The sequence below is a fragment of the Canis lupus genome, chromosome 29 (genome assembly GCF_011100685.1).
Source record: "Canis lupus familiaris isolate Mischka breed German Shepherd chromosome 29, alternate assembly UU_Cfam_GSD_1.0, whole genome shotgun sequence".
In the NCBI taxonomy this organism is placed as follows: Eukaryota; Metazoa; Chordata; class Mammalia; order Carnivora; family Canidae; genus Canis; species Canis lupus.
The window spans coordinates 5,919,331-5,940,860 of NC_049250.1; the positions used below are offsets into that span (position 1 = coordinate 5,919,331).

The 21,530-nt window shown below is 35.2% G+C and overlaps 1 protein-coding gene across 3 annotated transcripts in view; it reads right to left on the reverse strand.

Moving 5' to 3' along the window:
• The window catches only part of TCEA1 (transcription elongation factor A1), a 38,385-nt gene that overhangs the window by 798 nt on the left and 16,057 nt on the right, over positions 1-21,530 (reverse strand). For 2 of the 3 annotated variants that reach the window (XM_038579309.1, XM_038579307.1), the window contains exons 3-9: positions 21,185-21,290; positions 15,401-15,488; positions 11,940-12,085; positions 10,199-10,255; positions 9,064-9,218; positions 7,622-7,768; positions 1,040-1,111 (exon numbers count right to left, since the gene is read on the reverse strand). In XM_038579309.1, coding sequence (XP_038435237.1) covers positions 1,040-1,111; positions 7,622-7,768; positions 9,064-9,218; positions 10,199-10,255; positions 11,940-12,085; positions 15,401-15,488; positions 21,185-21,290 — 771 coding nt within the window. The remainder of the gene's footprint in view (positions 1-1,039; positions 1,112-7,621; positions 7,769-9,063; positions 9,219-10,198; positions 10,256-11,939; positions 12,086-15,400; positions 15,489-21,184; positions 21,291-21,530) is intronic. The other variant, XM_038579308.1, reaches the window with a different exon arrangement.

The window sequence follows — 21,530 nt, forward strand, 5'->3', positions numbered from 1 at the left end:
GGCCAAAGTCCTATACCATATTTGTGGAGGATATTCCCCCACTGTCTAGCATTTAATTCACTTGATTTTCAGAAAATGCTTTCACTTATGTGAATAATTCAAAATAAGCAACAGAAGTAAAGGGCTAAAGCTAAGTATAGCTTTAAAAAAAAGAATCATACAAGCTTCACAAAAACTAATAAATGCAATCCATATTTTTGGAATAGCAACAATTATCAGGCACTTTTAAAATATATTACCTGTACTCTTCAACACAGCCTGTGATGTAGATATTATTTACATTTAATATGTGAGAAAATTACAGTTCACTAATGATAAGAAGCAGAGTTCAAAGTCTGTTTGGCTCCAAAGACTATATTCCTACCACATGAACCTCTCCAACCACACACACCTAGGATCCCCATCTCTATTAACAACAAAAATGGTTTCGGAAGTAACGTGTAATTCTTCTCCCAAGTTTAAGTTATATTTCTGTTGCTCACAAGAATCACTCAAGAAGAGATCATTTAAATAACATACACTTGCCTGTGTGGGGCTAATTCAAGAGTACAGAGGCAATATGAAGGCTCAGAGAAAAGCCTACCAAACCATGACAGTGCTCCTCTGTGAAATTCCTAAAATAAACACTAAAACTATCCTGCTGGATGGATTTCAACAAGGTAAAGTAATCTTTCCAGAATCAAAATCAATGAAGACAAGTAATACCCAAGGTACAGATTATCTGGAAGTACAAGAGTCAAAGCAATTAAATGAGTATAATATATACACGACTATGATATGATAATTACACAGTTAAGATTCAATCCTGTTACTCCTGCACTAAAACAATATGAAAATTAAGTTAACACTCTTAATTTCTTAATTTCTAATAGAGTACAATATAGTATATTCCTTTACAAATGGTTCGTCATGGACTTGCATAGTATTAGACAGCATGAGCAGATATATATATTTAGATACCTAGGTATCTGAATGAAAAGACATGAATAAATCTATTATAAATGGGTAAAATACGAATATAAGAAAGTGTCAGAGATACCTTCCATCGATTTCCACATTCATTGCAGACAACAAACGTTGTCATCGGTTCATCAGCACTACGAGTTTGTACCTGCAGCAAAATCAAGTGAAAAATATTACTTTTTACAATACTATAAAAAGTCAAACCTAAATAGAAACATTCTACATTAAGATATACAATAACCACAATTTCAAGATAAAATGTATAAGAGCCTGAAGCAAGTTCAAATAAGCTAAGTAATGTCAAAAGGACATATATTTCAAAACTTCATTTTTCTAAGTCATTCCTTCTTTTCATGTTTAATTTATCCCAGATAAAGGGGAAAATCATCTAAAGTCACACATACTTTTCATAAATGGCTAATAAATATTAAAATTTTTCATCATCACTAGGAGCACAGAAATATTAAAAGATACGTCCATCTTCTCTTATAAATTAGCAGTGATGTAAAAATTATGAATATTTCATTCTGAAAAATATAAACTATCACAATCTTTCTAAAAGTTTTATGCAGTAACAAGGTAAGAACCTTAAATATCCATTCTCTCTGACCTAGGAACTTGACATCTGAGCTATTCTAAGATGCTAATTAGAAACACAAATAAAGACGTGTGTACAGATCCACATCATTAATCATTACAGAAATGCAAATTAAAACCACAAGGAAATATCACCTTACAGGTGAGGTTAGAATGACTATTATCAAAAAACAAGAGATAACAAATGTTGCTGAGAATGTGGAGAAAAGGGAACTCCTGTACACTGTTGGTAGGAATATAAACTGGTATATCCATTATGGAAAACAGGATGGCAGTTCCTCAAAAAAATAAAATTAAAAATTAAACTACCACAGGAATGCCTGGCTGGCTCAGTTGGTAGACCATGCAACTCTTGATCTCAGGGTCGTGAGTTTGAGCCCCACATTGTGGAGGGTAGACCTGACTTAGAAAAGAAAAGAAAAGAAAAGAAAAGAAAAGAAAAGAAAAGAAAAGAAAAGAAAAGAAAAGAAAAGAAAAGAAAAGAAAAGAAAAGAAAAGGAAGAGAAAAGAAAAGAAAGAAAAGAGAAGAGAAAAGAATAGAAAGAAAAAACAAAAAAAAGACAAGAAAGAACCTAATAGAAGCCCTAAGAAACACATCAATACCGCCCCGCACCCTCCTCCCGCCCTTCCCTACCCCGCCCTCCCGCCTCCCTACGCACCCCCTTCTTTCTTGCGCTGTTTGCTGGAGTGTCGGGATAAAGGGAGAAAGAAAGAACAGACAGCATAAAAAATAAAATCAACTACCTTATGATCCAGCAATCCTATTCCACTAATGTATCTGAAGAAATGAAATCAGCACCTTAAAGAGTTATCTACATACCCTTGTTCACTGCAGCATTATTCACAATAGCCAAGATATGAAAACAATCTAAAAGTCCTTCAGTTGAAGAATCGATAAAAAATGGGTAAAGAAAAGTGGTGTGTACACACACACAAACACACACACACACACACACATTATTCAGCCATAAAAAAGCAGGAAATCCTACCATTTTAGGTAACACAGATGGACTTGGAAGGCATGCTAAATAAAATATGCCAGAGAACAACAAATATTATATGGTATCACTGCGTGACATCTTAATTAATTAATTAATTTTAAAAAGTTGATTTCATAGAAACAGAGAACAGATGGTAGTTGTCAGAGGCTGAGAGAAGTGGGAAATGGAGAGATGTAAGTCAAAGGACATAAACTTTCAGCTATAAAAAGAGTAATTTCTGAGGATCAAACATGCTTTGATCCTCACTAGCACTGTGACCATAGCTAGAGTAGATCTTAAGCATTCTCAACACCAAAAAAAAAAAAAAAAGTTAATTATGTGAGGTAACAGATTTGTTAATGATCTTGATAATCATTTTACAATGTGTATATGTATCAAATCATCACAGTGTACACTTTAAAAACATTCAATTAGGACGCCTAGGTGGCTCAGCCATTGAGCATCTGCCTTTGGCTCAGGTTGTGATCCCAGGGTCCTGGGATCAAGTCCTGCATCGGGCTCCCTGCAGGGAGCCTACTTCTCCCTCTGTCTATGTCTCTGCCTCTCTCTATGTCTCTCATGAGTAAATAAATAAAATCTTAAAAAAAAAAAATCAGTTATATGTCAATTATTCCTCATAAAGTTGGGTGTGGGAGATCTGTGTACAGGGATGTTTGAAGAGTTTAATTTTATAACAGTACAAACACTGGAAGAAACTTAAATATCCAATAGGGAAATAATGAAAACAGAGCATACCAATCTGATGGAATATTATACAGTGATTAAGATGTTTACAAAGGTGTTGTTGTTGTTGTTGTTTTAATAATTAAAGGAAAATACTAACATTATTATAGTAGCTAAGTGAAAAGAAATAAAGTTCTCCCTTGAACAATGTGGGAGTTAAGAATGCCAACTTCTCCTGCGGTTGAACACCCACATCTAAATCTCCCCAAAACGCAACTGCTAATAGCCTACTGTTGACTACAAGCCTTACCAACAACACAAACTGTCAATTAATACATATTTTGTAGGTTATATGTACAATATACTGATTCTTAAAGCAAGCTACAGAAAATAAAATGTGATTAAGAAAATCAAAAGGGGGATCCCTGGGTGGCTCAGCAGTTTGGCGCCTGCCTTTGGCCCAGGGCGCGATCCTGGAGTCCCGGGATCGAGTCCCACGTCGGGCTCCCGGCATGGAACCTGCTTCTCCCTCTGCCTGTGTCTCTGCCTCTCTCTCTCTCTCTCTCTCTCTCTCTCTATCATGAATCAATAAATAATAATAAAAAAAAATCTTAAAAAAAAAGATAATCAAAAGGAAAATGTATTTACGGTACTAGACATGTATTTGTTGAAAAAAATTGTAAGTGGACTCATGCAGTTCAAATCCGTTGTTGTTCAATGGTCAACTGTATATAAAATGGTTTATGGGGGGGTCATGGGTGGCTCAGTCAGTTAATCATCTGCCTTTAGCTCAGGTCATGATCTCAGGGTCCTGGGATTAAGTCCTACCCCTACAGGCCTCCCTGTTCAGTGGGGAGTCTGCTTCTCCCTCTCCCTCTGCCCCTCCTGTCTGTTCATGCTTGCTAATATATAAAATCTTTTTAAAAACTGGTTTGTAGTATTTAGCTGCAATTAGATTAGGAAAAAAAAAATCATAAAATACTGTAGGCACCAAAATACTGACCACTGTTCTTTCTGAATTCAGATTAATGGGTGATTTTTAAATTTTTGTTCATATTTTTCCATATTTTTCTATTTTTCTATAAATAGTACTTTACATTGCTTTAAAACAGTTGGTGCCTGGTGGCTGTTGGTTAAATGTCTGACTTTTGATTTTGGCTAGGGGGTTGTGGGACTGAGCCCTGCATCAGGATTCGCAATGGGCATATAGTCTGCTTAAGATTCTCTCTCTCCCTCTGCCTCTTCCCACACTCTCTCTTATTTAAAAAACAAAAAACAAAGCTCTTATGACCCAGAATTCCTACTCCTGAGAATATAGACAAAAGAATGGAAAGCAGGGTCTCAAAGAGGTATTTGTATACAGAAGTTCATAGCAGCATTATTCATAATAGCCCAAAGGTAGAAGCAACCCAATGTCCATCACTAGATGAACGGATAAATAAAATGTGGTATTACATACAGTGGATTATTATTTAGCCTTAAAAAGGAAGGAAATTCTGACACATGCTATATAATATGGATGGCCATTTATGATTATATGGTTTTAATTTGCATTTTCCTGATGATGAGTGATGTTGATCTGTACATAGATCTTTGTGTTTCTAATTACTACCTTAGAATAGATCAAGTATTAGAACTAAGCCAGGGACAAAAAAGGAAAAATACTCTTATTAGGCTCCATTTATCATTTTGACTACCTTGAATAGTCAAACGCAGAGACTGGTGGTTGCCAAGAGCTAGAGAAATGTGCAGTTACTGTTTAATGGGTATATAGAGTTTCAGTTTTGCAAGAGAAAAAGAGTCCCTGAGATCGCCACAGTATTATGAATGTACTACTACTCAACTGTGTACTTAAAAATGGTTAAGGTGGTAAATTTTAGATTATGTGTATTTTGCCACAACTGTATGTTTTAAAACAAAAAGAGAACTTAGGAAAAAAAATAAAGCTAATATGATTTTTAAAAATTTTATCAATATAAGATAATAGACTTCTCAAGTTCTCTGAGAATTAATGAAAACAAGGTCCCAAAGATAGGTTATCTTTCAACCATACATTCCTGAATGAAGCTGACAACACATTATTAAAGTTAAAAGTTATTCTTAGGTCTAAGTCACGGGGCAGATAAGGAAAATGAGTGAAGGCAAGAACCTGAATATCAAAAATATTGCATTCTAAATAAGGTCTATTTAAATTTAGTGTGGGATGATGAAATCCAGTATATGACTGCTTCAAAGATGAGAAGCACACAATACTTGTCAACTATCACCATGATTTTTAACTCAAAAGCCCAAAGAGAGGGGATCCCTGGGTGGCGCAGTGGTTTAGCGCCTGCCTTTGGCTCAGGGCACGATCCTGGAGACCCGGGATCGAATCCCACGTCGGGCTCCCGGTGCATGGAGCCTGCTTCTCCCTCTGCTCCTCTCTCTCTCTCTCTCTCTCTGTGTGACTATCGTAAATAAATTTAAAAAAAAAAAAAAAAAAAAAGGCCCAAAGAGACATAAAAGGCATTCTCAAAATAAGCATTCTGCTTATTTAAGGCCTTCAGATAAAAGTGCTTTGAAAAGTCCTTCTGAAATATTCTCATTCATCTATATCAAGATACTTGCTTACTAGGGCCCTAAAAGTACATAGATAGGAGGAACTTTTTACTCTCTGGGCAAAATGTTAATCTCCTGGTAGGTACATGTTAGCCAAAAGTCAAACTTAAGTCTTTTATAAAAAAAAGAGGCAGAAGTTTATATAATGTGCTACCACATATATTTAAGAAATGGGAAAACGGAGGTGCCTGGCTGGCTCAGTCAAAAGAGCATGCAATTCTTGATCTTGGGGTTTTTGAGTCTGAGCTCCATGTTGGGTGTAGAGATTACTAAAAAATATAAAAAATAAACTTTAAAAAGAGAAAACAAAAATATATTCATACTTATATGTATATGCATAAAACACATAGAAAGCCACACAACAAACAAACTAGTAATCCTGGTTTACCTCCAGGGAGGTGGGACCGAGTTGCTGCAGACAAAAGTGGGAGGGGAACTTTCCATTTAGAATCTTTTCTACCTTTTGAATCTTTAACCTTGAGAATACAACACCTTCTAAAAATTTTTTTTTCTTTTTTTTTTTAATTTTTTTTAAAAAAGTAAAGGTTCCTTTCTACAATTTATATGGAGTTTAATAATACTACTTTCTTAACTGCTTAATTTTCTGTCCATCAGAAAATTCATTTTCCTAAATCCATGACTCTAAAACATTAACTGTAAGTTGTTCTTAAAGGGGAAAATTCGAGTTTAGTAGATTACAGACACAGCACAAAAAATAGCTACTTGACAAAGGAAATTACTGACAGTGATAAACCATTTTCACACACACACACACACACACACACAAAATAACCACTATGAGGATCTTCTCAGTTTTCTTTTTTGTTCAAGAACAAAGGGCAGCCTGAGTGGCTCAGTGGTTTAGCACTGCCTTCAGCCTAGGGTGTGATCCTGGAGACCCAAGATGGAGTCCCACGGGCTCTCTGCATGGAGCCCGCTTCTCCCTCTGCCTGTGTCTCTGCCTATTTCTCTCTCTCCCTCTCATAAATAAATAAAATCTTAAAAAAATATATATGTTGCAGAAAAAGAATCAGTATCTGGAAAGCAGTTAAGCTAAAAGTACCCACGCTCCAAGTGAGGAAGAGTAAAGAGCTTTCCTTAAATTATACAATCCTGTCAGATAAAAAGAATTATACCCAATAATCAACTGCTCAACTCTTAGATAAAGAATATGGCCATTTCATTACATCCTACAATGTTTTTTTCTATAAGTTTTATTTAATTGATAGAGCTTTCACATAACAACTTTCATGAAAATATAAACATACCAACTTACTTTCAATTAACTAGACTGAATAGTTCACATCTCCTCTTGTAAAATATCAAAGTACTGGTAATTATCTTTACTACTTGTTTTGAAACAGGAGTTGTAAGCACTCTATGTATTTAGTTTTAACTGAATTATAATTGACAATATTGTATTAGTGTCAGGTGTACAACATAGTGATTTAGTACTTTTACCCATTACAAAATGATTTTAGTACTCTGTTACTACACAAAGTTACTACATTACTGACTATATCCTCTATGCTATGTATTATATCCTTGTGACTTATTTTATAACTGGGAAGTATGTACCTCTTAATCTCTAATCTTCATTTATTTCAGGCATCCCCCACCCGCTCTTCTCCAACAACCACCAGTTTATTCTCTGTATCTGAGTGTTTCTATTGTTTGTTTTAGATTCTACACATAAGCGAGATCATATGGTGTTTGTCTTTCTCTGACTTACTTGCCTTACCATATATACCCTCAAGCATTCTTAACATGAAAATAAGAGTCTATAAATAATCACAAACCTGTGTGTAAGTACAATTCTTCTTTTTACATTTGCCACATGTGAATAAGTCAGTCTGGGTTCCGCCCGTCTTGGCCATCTGATGCTCTCTAATGGCTTCTTTGGTCAAGTTTTTCCGCATCTCTTTGAGTTCATCACTAGCCATTTCCTGAGGGAGATGGCAATACACTCAGTTATAGGCATCTTCTATATACATTCTGAATGCTTTTATGTTCCATTAGCTTAATAAAAATAGAACAAAAACTAACTTTTAAAGTTTTAAAAGTGAAAAATTATTTTTTCCTGAACTCAGTTTGCTTTTTTAAAATTTTGTCAAATACTTGTAAGTGTGTATTGTGAAAATTAGGTTTAATTACTGTTTAAAGGTTTATAAACAATGTAATAATACTGTAGCAATGAGTACCTCTAGTATAGATTGTTGTCTGTACCACTGCCCTTCCCAAAAAGGAACCAGGATCTTTGGAGAAATATGTCGTTCCCTCTGTGAGTTGAGATGTGCACAGGATTTGGGGTATCTAGGTGCTCAGTCGGTTAGGCACCCAACTCTTGGTTTTGGCTCAGGTCATGATCTCAGGGTTGTGAGAAAGAAAACAATTCAGGGGAAAAGAAGAAAAAAGAAAAAAGAGACATGAAAAGTGTCACAAATTCTTTTATTTTAAGATTTGACTTATTTGAGAGAGAGAGAGAGAGAGAGAGCATAAGCAGGGGCAGAGAGAGAAGCAGACTCCCCAGAGAGCAGGGATCGATCCCAGGACCCTGAGATCATGACCTGAACCAAAGGCAGATGCTTAACTGAGCCACCGAGGAGCCCCAATGGTGACAAACTCTTGAAAATATCTGAAGCCTGGGTGGTGGATATATAGGAGTTCATTACCCTAAGGTCTCTAATTTAAAGTTTTAGTGAGGTTTAAAAAAAATGAATGTTAAAAATATAACAATTTTTATTAGCTATATAGAAAGACAAACTCACTCTCTTCTAAAAGAGACCACAAACTATGAACTGCTGTGTCTATAAATAGCAAGTTCTGAGTTTCATTTTCTCCATCATTCCCTAAAATTTAAGGAAGAGTCAATGAGATGTGACCAGTATTACAGGGTTTAACCATGAAAAAAAACTTAAAGGTTGCAAAGTCTGTTTGCAATTATATATTCAAATCTTCAATTACATATGAATCAAAAAAAAAGTAAAAATATTTTTGTTTTTAGACAATTTAAAGCAATCAACCCAAGATCGTGGTATAGGTGTGGAAGAGACAAGAGTACTGATACCAACAGATTCAACCACCTTATTTATCTAATATATTATACATATAAATACATCAGAATAACTAATAATGATTTATTAGAAATGTAGTACTTATATAGTACTTCATAATTTACAAAGATTTTTAATTTGATATTATGTAATAACATCATGAAAATGTTATATTCTCATTTACTCACCTCTGCTGTCATTCTAGCGAATAAGTCAGGAGGAATGTTTCCACACAGCACATTTTTCCTTAAATTTGGATTCTTAGCATCTTTAAGATTTGATATCCTACTTCGTACTCTATTTTTGTATTTCATATCTGTATTCCTTATTTCTTGATATATAGGTACTAGGCCATTAAGGAAAAAAGGTTAAATTATAAAGGCAAGATTTTTTTTTCCTATTTCACCAAAATAAAAATTCCTGAAATCTCTAAGCAGTTCTCTAAAACTGTCTCCAATTTAGATTAAGCTAACAGGGCAGTGTTTCTACCTCATTTCTTGATCTGTAGCTGGCAAGTAACAGTAATCCTATACTCTATGAAAGAGCAATGCTTTCTTAACATTTAATGCCAGCAGCACACAAATTAAAGACATTTCAAAAAGTAACTCAAGTACTCAGTCTGAGAAAACTTGTGAAAAAAGGCCTGCATTTATCTAAACTTTCACTTGCCCAAATACGAATTCTACAAAAGATCTTAAAAGGCTTGATGTCTACACAAATCCTTTGGGGGCCCTGTGGGAAGAAACCATTCATTACAGCCCCAAAGATTCATTTCCTCCTCTAGTTCAGCCAGAAGCTTAAGTTTAGCAGGGTGTTTTTCTCAACAGAACAGGCGAGCCCAAAGTGCAGCACAATTTCTAAAATGGCCATTTCCTCAACTAGGATTGCTTCATGGTCACACAGTCACCTAGATGTGTACAACCCCTCTCCCAAAGCCCTTTCCATGGTACCCAGGACAAACACACTTCCCTCCTAGATCATGAACTCAGGGGCCTTGCATGCTTTGCTGAGATCTCCCAAACACGAAACCCTACTCCACACATACAGTATGTGTGTCCTTATGCCCTTTTGTACAAGTTCACTTGAGATGCCACATTCCCAATTTGCAAGGCAAAAAAATAAAAATACTATCAAACATATATGTTTTACTTTTGAAAAACAAGAATAAAATGACGTGGATGGCCCTATCCTATCCTTTCCCTGCAAAACAATACAATCAAGATAGAAACTGAAAAATGAAACTCTAAATTCTATACAGGAAGAAGAAAAATAGTTAATAAGCAGATTATTTAAAACATTCATGAATTTATACACAAAGGATATCTTCCTCAATCTGAGATCCTAATTCTTCCTCATCAGCTCCAATAGCGACGTAGTCATCTAAACACAGACACAAAGAATTGTCAAGAATGATTACAAGATACTGAAAGAAAATTTCAATACACAGTAAATTAAACTGCATTTCTATTTCTTCAACCCCATTGCCCTAATAATCCTTTTTGTTTCATTTCATTAAAACCTGATCTCTTTCCTACCCATTAGATTCCTTCTCTGGATTCACCTAATGCCCACAGTCCTTCTGCATTAATGACTCATTCTGCAGGAGTGAGAAAGTGAGTGATTAGCAGGCAATTCCTCATTTCACAACTCCATAAATTCTGGTTGCTCCAGCAAAGAATAGAGAAAGTTATAGAAAGAACTGTCTTGTCTCACATGACTCAGGCTTCAATGCAAAGAAGCCACTGATTTCATCTGCCAATCATATATATGGACACACTCAGAAGACTCCCATGCAACATTCAAACCGAAGGAAATAAAAAGAAACTAGGAAGAAAAAAAGAAAAAATAAATAAAGAGACAGTAAGGGAATAATGGGCAGAGTAAGGAGAAAAATAGGTCATACTAACTATGGTTCAGTATAATAGAAAAGGAAAAGAATGAATTTGTAGAAGATGATGAAAATTTCTATATATGAAACTTTTTTTTACACAAGAATGGGGAACTTCAAATTTTTTTTGATTTTTTAAAAATATTTATTTATTTATTTATTTATTTATTTATTTATTTATTTATTTATTTATTTATTTATGATAGTCACAGAGAGAGAGAGGCAGAGACACAGGCAGAGGGAGAAGCAGGCTCCATGCACCAGGAGCACAACGTGGGATTCGATCCCGGGTCTCCAGGATCGCGCCCTGGGCCAAAGGCAGGCGCAAAACCGCTGTGCCACCCAGGGATCCCCAAGAATGGGGAACTTCAAATTAAATAAGGCTCCCATTTATAAATCAAGATCTCTTTTCCACTTAAAAAAATTAAAAATGGAATTATGAATATAAAACTTAAATACTGTATGTCATACTAACATTTAACAAGACCCAAATATACTACCATTAATGCTCAATCTGGGGAACAGAGTAATTACAGTTGACCCTTGAAAAACACAGGGATTAGGGACGCCAACTCCCTGCAGTCAAAAATCCGCATATAACCTTTGACTCCCCAGGAACTTAACTAGTAATAGCCTACTGTTGACCAAAGCCTTACCAATAGCATAAACAATTAACACATATTTTATGTTATATGTACTATATACTGTATTCTTACCATAGAGTAAGCTGAGGAAAAGAAAATGCTATTACGAAAATCATGAGAGAAACATATTTACAGTATTGTACTGCTTCTGTTGAAAAATATCTACATTATAAGTGAACCCAAGTACTTCAAACTCCTACTGTTCAAGGGTCAACTATGGTTTACAGATTAAAAGTAGGAGGAAAAAAGATTTGTGAAAAACCTTTAAGTTACTATGAATCAAGGGAAACATCCACATATTATTAGAAGGAATCTCTTTCTTGCAGCTGTATAGTAGTAAGCAATGGCCCCAGCATACCTATTCATCTCTGCCATCAGTAACCCCTATTTGCCACAACATTTTCCTGAACTAAGCAGTGCAAGCAGCCATCCCTGGGATGCTGCTGGTAAACCAGAAACATGGAGGTGGACATGACGGTGGTGGCAGTGAGGAACAAAAGGCTGGGCAATGAAAAGGGTACACTAAACTTACCTCCCGTTCGGAGAGCTGCGGCAAGCATCTCTCTACACTTTAACCGCACAGAATCAGAAGTGCTTGGTGCCCGAGGAAAAGATGAAACATAAGTATCTCGAGCATTTGTCTCATCCTTTCTGCTGCTTACATTGCCACTGGAACTACTGAAATATACATACACACACGAAAAAGAAATCAAGAAAAAGTCTATTAAAATAACATCATTATTATCACACTCTAAAAACAAAAATTGAGGGGCCTAAATATGTGAGATAGTATTCAGTTACTCCTACATGAAAAAAAAAATTGTGTGCATATAGATGTCTAAAAAGTTAAAATTTGGGACGCCTGGTGGCTCAGCAGTTGAGTGTCTGCCTTCAGCTCAGGGCGTGATCCTGGGATCCAGGATCGAATCTCTCTTTGGGCTCCCTGCAGAAAGCCTGCTTCTCCCTCTGCCTGTGTCTCTGCCTCTCTCTCTGTCTCTCTCATGAATAAATAAAAAATCTTTAAAAAAATAAAAATATAAAGTTAAAATTTTAGTCAATCTGAAACACGTTTCATGCCTTTAACCAACTAACCATCTTGATTATCCTTTTAAACATTAAACCATTTTTAATAATAATAAAAAAAACCACTACAGCTCAATACTGAATGACAGCAAGGATCTTGGTTATGAGAGGGGTGAGGGGATGATACCAGAGAATATGACAGTTCTCAACCAAAACTACAGGGGAAAAACAATGTTTGAAAAACTTTGTTCCAATTAGACAACAAATGAGGTTTATATTCAAAACACTTCCTTCAGGAGAGAAAATGTGTAGTGAGAAATGAGTTTAATATTATGAAAATGTCTCTTTAATTCCTCCCTAGAAATATCAACTCAATCAGGACAATTTAAGTCTTCCACTCAACGTAATCACTTCAATTGCTTCTAACTTAAGAGTCTCACCAAAATATTTTCTGCAGAGTTTCTTTTTTTTTTTTTTTTTCTGCAGAGTTTCAATTACCACTTATCACACAGAAGCTATTTGCCACAAACCTTTCCAAAGACACCATTTGCCAGCCACAGAGTAACTTGCTGCACTGCTGCAAGGAGGTACCTCCTCCTCTCTCTCTCCATAAGCCACTATCAAACTGCACAAACAGATCCCCATGGGCAGAACAGTCCTTCTGTATACATTCTGTTTAATCACCTCCTTCCAGAAGGTGTGTCTTCTTCAAAGACAGTGTGTGTAAGCACGTGTGTTTAGGGATAAATACCAACCACTCTGTTAGACTTCATACATAATTCGATGCTTTTGTCAATAGGCCCTCTCCCTAAACTTCAATTACATACAACAGATAAAAATATACTAAGAACTTATTCTTCCTTCAATATCTATTTAAAATATCTGCCTATACTTTTATATTTTATATTCAAGGCACGAAGTCAGTGACTTTAAATGTAACACAACTGAAAGCATTTGTTAAAAATTTCATAAATTATGGCCTATACTTTTCAAAACTCTTATAGTCATGAAAGACAGTGATAGATTGAAAAATTACTCCAGATTAAAGGAAACCAGAGATGATAGCTAAATGCAGTAAGTGATCCTGGATGATATTATGGAAAAACCTTTTTCCTCTCTAATAAAATACTGTGTTGGGAAAACTGCTAACATATGAATAAGCCCTACAGATTAGAAAAAAAGTATTGTATTAATCCTAACTTCTAGACATTGGTATCTGTATTGTGCTTAGATGTGAGAAAGTGTCTTTGTTTTTAGAACATACACACTGATGTATTTAGGGATATAAAGAACTCTTATTTGGTTTGAAATAAAATTATTCACGCATCTGAGTATGTACACACATGTATACGTATGCATATACACACATAGTGGCAACTGGGAGTTCTCTGTTCTGTTATTACAATTTTTTAAAAGTCTAAAACTAGGGGATCCCTGGGTGGCGCAGCGGTTTGGCGCCTGCCTTTGGCCCAGGGCGTGATCCTGGAGACCCAGGATTGAATCCCACGTCGGGCTCCTGGTGCATGGAGCCTGCTTCTCCCTCTGCCTATGTCTCTGCCTCTCTCTCTCTCTCTCTGTGTGGCTATCATAAATAAATAAAAATTAAAAAAAAAAAAAAGTCTAAAACTATCTCAAAAGAGTTAGAAAACAATGAATAAATTTTATTAACAACTGATGTTTATCCTTTCTTTAGAGTACCTCTTTTATCATCGTTTAGTTAATTCGAATGCGTAAGATACCAGTATATGTGATATTAATTATTGTTATGAACCAACAGGGGGTGGTTACATTATCATTTCTGGGAAAATACTAAGAAATGAATGAAGTCACAATAGGTACCTAAAATTTGAGTGCATCAGAATCACTTGAAGAGTTTGTTAAAAACATATTTCTGGGCCCCACCACCAGAATTCCTGTTTCAGTAGTTCTAGGGAGGAGCCCAAGAATTTGCTTTGCTAACAAGCTGCCAGATTCCCCGATCTTCCAGGACCACACTTTGAGAACTATTGTGCTACGTCAAAGTCAAGTGTTAAAATACAAGCTTCTCAAGAACAGAGGAACTATATTCAACCTACTAGGCATATCACCTACTACATCAACATGTTGGTTATTATACAGTTCATTCATTACATGGAAAGAATAAATGCAAAGGCCTCATGAAAGCTGAGGAACAATTTGAACTCTTCATTACTGAGCTTCACATTTTAAATTCTTATGACATAGCTAAATTGAGAAGAGAAAAAGCATAAAAAGAGATATTAGACCTAGAGCCAAAAAAAAAAAATCTAAAAAAGAAATGTGGTAAATAAAGTAATCACTTGAATCCTTAATCAGTACCCTCATTATCTTTTTTTTTTTTTTAGATTTATTTTTTATTGGTGTTCAATTTACTAACATACAGAATAACCCCCAGTGCCGGTCACCCATTCACTCCCACCCCCCGCCCTCCTCCTCTTCTACCACCCCTAGTTCCTTTCCCAGAGTTAGCAGTCTTTACGTTCTGTCTCCCTTTCTGATATTTCCCACACATTTCTTCTCCCTTCCCTTATATTCCCTTTCACTATTATTTATATTCCCCAAATGAATGAGAACATATAATGTTTGTCCTTCTCCGACTGACTTACTTCACTCAGCATAATACCCTCCAGTTCCATCCACGTTGAAGCAAATGGTGAGTACCCTCATTATCAATTCTATTATAGTTGCTATCCCAGGGATTCCATTCAGTTAAGCTTGCTGAACACAGTGTAAATAATTTCTCCTTATTTATGTAGTGTCTTCTAAATCTCTTTCAAATTTCCAGGAAAATCTTATAAAACTTTAGAATATTCTATTTGGCTATATACATTTACTAATTCCGCTTGACTAGAAAATAGAGAGAGGAGTAGAGCTATGAAACCATAAATAAGACCATGGAGGAAGTGACAGCTGTGACTTCCAACAGAAATGAATTTCCATAAAGTGACATACCTTTCTTCTCTTGCTTCAGGGCTATTCTGTGATGTAATTGCAGTATCTTTTTTCTTTTCTTCAGGGTCTTTATCTGTTGATGGTCCATCTGAAAATTATGAAACCCCTCAGTTGTTAGCATTTATTTTTTAAAAAATTACAAAATGGAACTACTGCATGTTATCAGACTATTTATGCAAAAATCCTAAATTTTCAACACTAAATGAAGTTTATGCAAGCTATTCTATTTGCATTTGTACTTGTGTATTTTTCACAATGCATGCTTAGCATTCCCAAATAAACTCCCTCATGTGGTGGGAAGTACAAATTCATATGCCAATAGGAACCTAAAATGAAGAAAAATATACTTAACAATAAAATCTTTAGAGGAAATAATAAATGAATGCAATGGAGAAAATATATAGAACAAAGGGAAGGAAAGAAAATAGAAATAATTATCAGTACTGTCATTTTAAAATGAAAGTACAAAGCATATAGAGCAACATTATTTTAACAATTTTCCATAAAGTCAAAAAATTTGAGGTAGTATCCAAAATCTATATAAATATTTTAGGGATAGTAAACAAAGAACATTTTCATAGAAATGACTTCAGGAAAAAAAAAAAAGGGGAAGAAGAAATGACTTCAGGATTAGTGAGGCCTACCTAACACCTCCTCTGTCTTAAATAATCTGTAAAGTAATACAGAGTGTACAAGCTTTAAGAGACAAGGAGGTATAAAATAGGTTGGGCCAATGCAACTGTTTAACAATGAAAAGAAACCTACATGTTTATAAATCAACCAGAGCAGCATTCTGAATCTGGGTTCAGAAAACGTTTGGATTTGTTGCATAAATCATCCCATTCATCTATCTATATTTGGATTCCTACATAAGTAATATGAGCCATATAAATACTTTATTTCTCCATATCCCTCTGTATAGGACATAAAAGAACATTTGTATATTCAACTGTTTATCAGGACCGCCTAGGTAACTTTTAAGCATATGCTTATGCTCAAGCTCCTATCCTGATCCATTCAATCCAAATCTCTGGTATGAGGCATGAGCATCAAAATCTTTAAAAGTTCCCCAGATGACTGTAATATACTAATTTAGATGAGGCGAACTGATAAGAGAATGGTCTAAACCACAATTCTAGAATTCATCTTGAAAACGTTAACAAATTCAAAATACAATTGAAGCCCCCCATGACACAGTGTTAGTTTTCAAATACTAGTTTTACCAGCCCCCTTTATTCTCTACAGTTCATGTGGAAGGCCCCAAAGCCTAAAGATGGTATAGCACTGGGAGGTAGAAAACAAAGATAAATCATGACATTAAAGAACATAACAAGGACTAGGAAATACTCCAAAACTAAGAGGATAGAAAGTATTTGAAAGGTGATGTAAAAAAATAAAAATAAAAATAAAAATAAAAATAAAGGTGATGTAACAGTGCAATACTAACAACGATCCAATGCAATCACACTGATACCACAGACTGTTCTAGCAGTGTGAACTAGTGCAATCCTTTGAACAAGCAGAGTAGTAAGAGGCATAGACAGCCTTAAAAGCATTCCTATTATGTGAATATAGCATTGTGGGCAATATAGCAGACCCAGAGAGAAGTGGTCCAGCTCTGGACTATCTGCAGATCACACCCCACCAGCAATCTATGCACAAGATGCTTAATCTCTCAGAGTCTCCATTCTGCATCAGAAAATGGGAAATATAATGACATCTAAGGCACTAGGCTTCTGCATTTATATGTTCAGCATTCAAAATTGTGCAATAGGAGCACCTGGGTGACTCAGTTAAGTGTCTGCCCTTGGCTCAGGTCATTATCACAGGGTCCTGGGATCGAGCTCCACATCTGGCTCTCTGCTCAGCAAGGAGCCTGTTTTCTCCCTCTCCCTCTGCCTGCGACTCCCTCTGTTTGTGCTCACTTGTTCTCGCTCTCTCAAATAAATAAAATCTTTAAAAAAAAATAGTAAATCTTCTAGAAATCAAGCTAATAATCTAAAGAAAGAGCTTTAGGCAATAAGATATTCATCAAGACATTATTCACACTAGCTATAAAGTTAAAAAAAACACACATCTAACAGGCAAGTGATTAAATTACGGCATAATCACCCAGTGGATTATTCTGAAGCCAATAAAAATGAGTTAATGATGATATAAAAATACAAAATCTTTTTCATTAAAAAAGTAATATATAAGTAAGTATACATACAGCATAAAAAGAATTAGAGTTGAAGCAAAATTCATACACCAGGAGAAAAAAAGACAAGAAATGCAACAAGATATTAACTGATGGTTGTACTTAAAGACAGACTTAAAAATTATGTCTTTTCCTCCTCCAATTCTCCAAATTTTATTTAATGAACATGGAAATCTTTTAACATAAAGTTTTTAAAGGAGAACTTGTAATGAGATCAGATACCTCCAGTAAGTGTAAAAGAGTAAAACTTCTTTAAATTTAAGATTAAATGAACATAACTACAATGTCCTACAAAATGTAAGCCATCTTTCCAGAAATAAAAACACATGCATATAGTTCTCAGTCAACTTTTTATGGCAAATTCAAATTACTTTAGAATATGGAATTAGATTTAAAATTTAAATGAATTATAAAGCATAAAGTTTCAGTTTGTCTTTAAACATTAGATTTTTTTTTAAGTTCTTTATTTTTAAATAATCTGAATCTGGCACAATGTTTTAGAATGGTACAAAAAATTTTATTCAGGGGTGCCTGGGTGGCACAGTTAACTGTCTGACTCTTGATTTTGGCTCAGGTAGTGATCTCAGGGTCCTGGTATTGAGCCTGAGTCAGGCTCTGCGCTCAGCGAGGGGGTAGTCGGCTTGAGTCTCTCCTTGAGTCTCTCCCACCCCACTGTGCATGTGCGTGCCCATGTACACATGCTCTCTCCTTCTCTGTCAAATAAATAATAAATAAATCTTAAAAAAAAAAAAAAAACCACTTCACTCAGATTCTCCAAATGTTAATGTTTGGTACACTTTCTCATTCATTCATTGCTCCCTCACATATGTATATGTGTGTTGTACGTACACAAACATGTACCCTACTGTGTGCACACATATTTCTTTTGAACCATTTGAAAATAAGTAGCAGATATCATGCTCCTTAATCCTAAAATACCTCAGTATGTATTCCCCAAGAAAAAAGAAACTCATTAATATAACCACAATGAGTAAATTTAACAATGATATAATACTGTTTACTTACCTACAGATCTTACAAAAATTCTGTCAATTATCTTAGAAATGATCTTTATATTTTTTTAATTTTTTTTAAATTTTTTATTTATGATAGTCACACAGAGAGAGAGGGAGAGGCAGAGACATAGGCAGAGAGAGAAGCAGGCTCCATGCACCAGGAGCCCGACGTGGGATTTGATCCCGGGTCTCCAGGATCACGCCCTGGGCCAAAGGCAGGCGCCAAACCGCTGCGCCACCCAGGGATCCCAGAAATGATCTTTATACCAATTTTTTTTCCTGGTCCAGAATCCAATTCAGGAACATACATTATATTTAATTTTCTTAAAAGCAAACTTTTTAAATTTTAGAGGCTTTACAATTTGTAGTTCCTAGTTTCCAAGCTCTTGGAAGTAATAGGTTTTTTGTTATTAACTACTCCTATCTTTGAAATTTTAAAAGGTTTAACTTTTTCTATTTTCCTCTTCCACATAAGGCTAATCACTGCTTAGAAAAATGATTGATTCCAGGCTGGGGCAGGGAAGATAGATGAACTCAACACATTTTTTTGGTTCCAGAATATAAAAAAAAAAGAGACAAAACTAAAAGAGGTGTGTCAAATGGACACAGGAGCTGGTTAATCGGTGCCCAATGGTCAAATCTAGGATAGTATAAATATCAAAATAATTATTAACAGTAATGGATTATAATCCATGTTATAAAATAGAATCCACTAGTAGAAAAATAACTAGGAAATAAAAGGAAAGTTTTTTTTGTTTTGTTTTTGTTTTTTTTTTGTTTTTTTTTTTTTTAGATTTTCTTCATTTATTTGACAGAGAGAGAGTACGCAAGCAGGGGGAACAGGACAGGGAGAAAAGCAGGCTCCTCAATGAGCAGGGAGCCCAATCCAGGGCTTGATCCCAGGACGCAGGATTCATGACCTGAGCTAACGGCAGATGCTTAACCAACTGAGCTACGCAGGAGCCTAGGAGGGTTCTTTCTTGTAGCAGAATGCTGATTTATAAATACTGAAGAAGTGGAAGTTAGAAAACAACAATTTTGCAACTATCACTATATAAAGGGCAATTTGAGCAAGAATCAGTGGATACTAAATGGGAGTTTGGGGAAGGTCTAATTAGAAGCAAGACAGGGGCACCTGGTGGCTCAGTGGTTGAATACCTGCCTTCAGCTCAGGTCATGATCCTGGGGTCCTGGGATCAAGTCCCACATCAGGGTCCCTGCAGGGAGCCTGTCTCCCTCTGCCTATATCTGCCTCGCTCTGCGTCTCTCATGAATAAATAAATAGAATCTTTTTTATTTTTATTTTTATTTATTTATTTTTTTTAGAATCTTTAAAAAAAAAAAAAAAAAAGGGCAGCCTGGGTGGCTCAGTAGTTTAGCGCCACCTTCAGCCCAGGGCCTGCCTGTTCCTGGGGACCTGGGATCGAGTCCCACTCAGGCTCCTGCATGGAGCCTGCTTCTCCCTCTGCCTGTGTCTCTGCCTCTCTCTCTTTCTCTCTGTGTCTCTCATTAATAAATAAATAAAATAAAATCTTAAAAAAAAAAAAAGAAGATAGCTTCAGGGTCTTAAAGTTTCTCTCACAGAATGCCTATTAGATACAAAAGGAAAAATGATCCTGGGATCGAGTCCTGCATCAGGCTCACATACATTGTACACCTCGACTGGGTTATCAATATTAACATCATCATCAAAGCCTCTGGATGTGATAACCTCAGAAGGACACAACATACTTACGTAGTATTCCAACTATGAATGCAAAACCTGATCTAATCATGAGAAAATAACAGATAAAGCCCAAATCAGGAACATGCTATTAAAAACAAAGATGAGTACTTGTATTCTTCAAACTGTCAATGTCATAAATAATAATAAATAATGTCATAAATAATGTAAGATGGCTTAAGAACTATTCCAGATCAGCTATATACATGATCCTAGACTAGATCTTGTTCTGGAAGAGAAAACAAAGTTATAAAGGACATCACTAGGACACCTGACAAAATAGGAACTGTAGATTACAGATATAGTACTATACCAATGTTAAATTTCCTATATTATGATTACATAAGAAAATAAACTTGTTCCAAGGAAACACACATTTTAAGTATTGAAGGGTAATGTATGATAGATGCACTATTCTCAGCAAAAATAATTTGTGTTTTTATGAGTATATACATACAAAGAGAAGACAGAAATTTGACAAAATATGGCAAATATTAAAAATTAATGATCTAGAAAAAGATACAGATTAGTTATTTTTATTATTCTTTAAACTTTCTGTAAGTCAGAAAATTATTTCAAAAACCTTTTTAAAAAATATTGACAACTTTCCCACGGGGGAAAGTTTTCTTCTTAAAGAGGCAGTCTAGTTCTAAGTATCGAAAAACAAACAAACAAAAAAAAAAAGATGACTTTGACAAAAAGCAAAACCCTCAAGGAGGTCAAACTCCCTCTTAATATAAGGCGTTGATTTCAATATATTCGAATTTATAAACAGAAAAAAATGCAAACACCAAACATCTGAATAAACCAGATCATAGATATATATAATGAAAGATCAATTTTACCTAACAATTTTTTCCAGGATTTGATGAGAGACTTTGCTAAAGATGTAACTTCTTCATCTGTACTCTGCTTGCGAATAGCATTTACTGACATTCCAATTCTTGTGGACTGCAAGGCAATGACAAAAAAATTTGTACAAGCTGTTTTATTTCAGACATTGTAGTGTTTCACTGTCTTCTCTCCCATTTTCTTATTCCCACTGCAGAATAGAAAAAAAAAAAAAAACCCCTATTATCTGAATTCTTATGATAGTATACTACAGAATTAGGATACATGCATCTTCAGATCAAATACTAGACTCATCGAGGTTATTAGCACAGAAATCTGCAAGCATGGAAGTTGCTACTG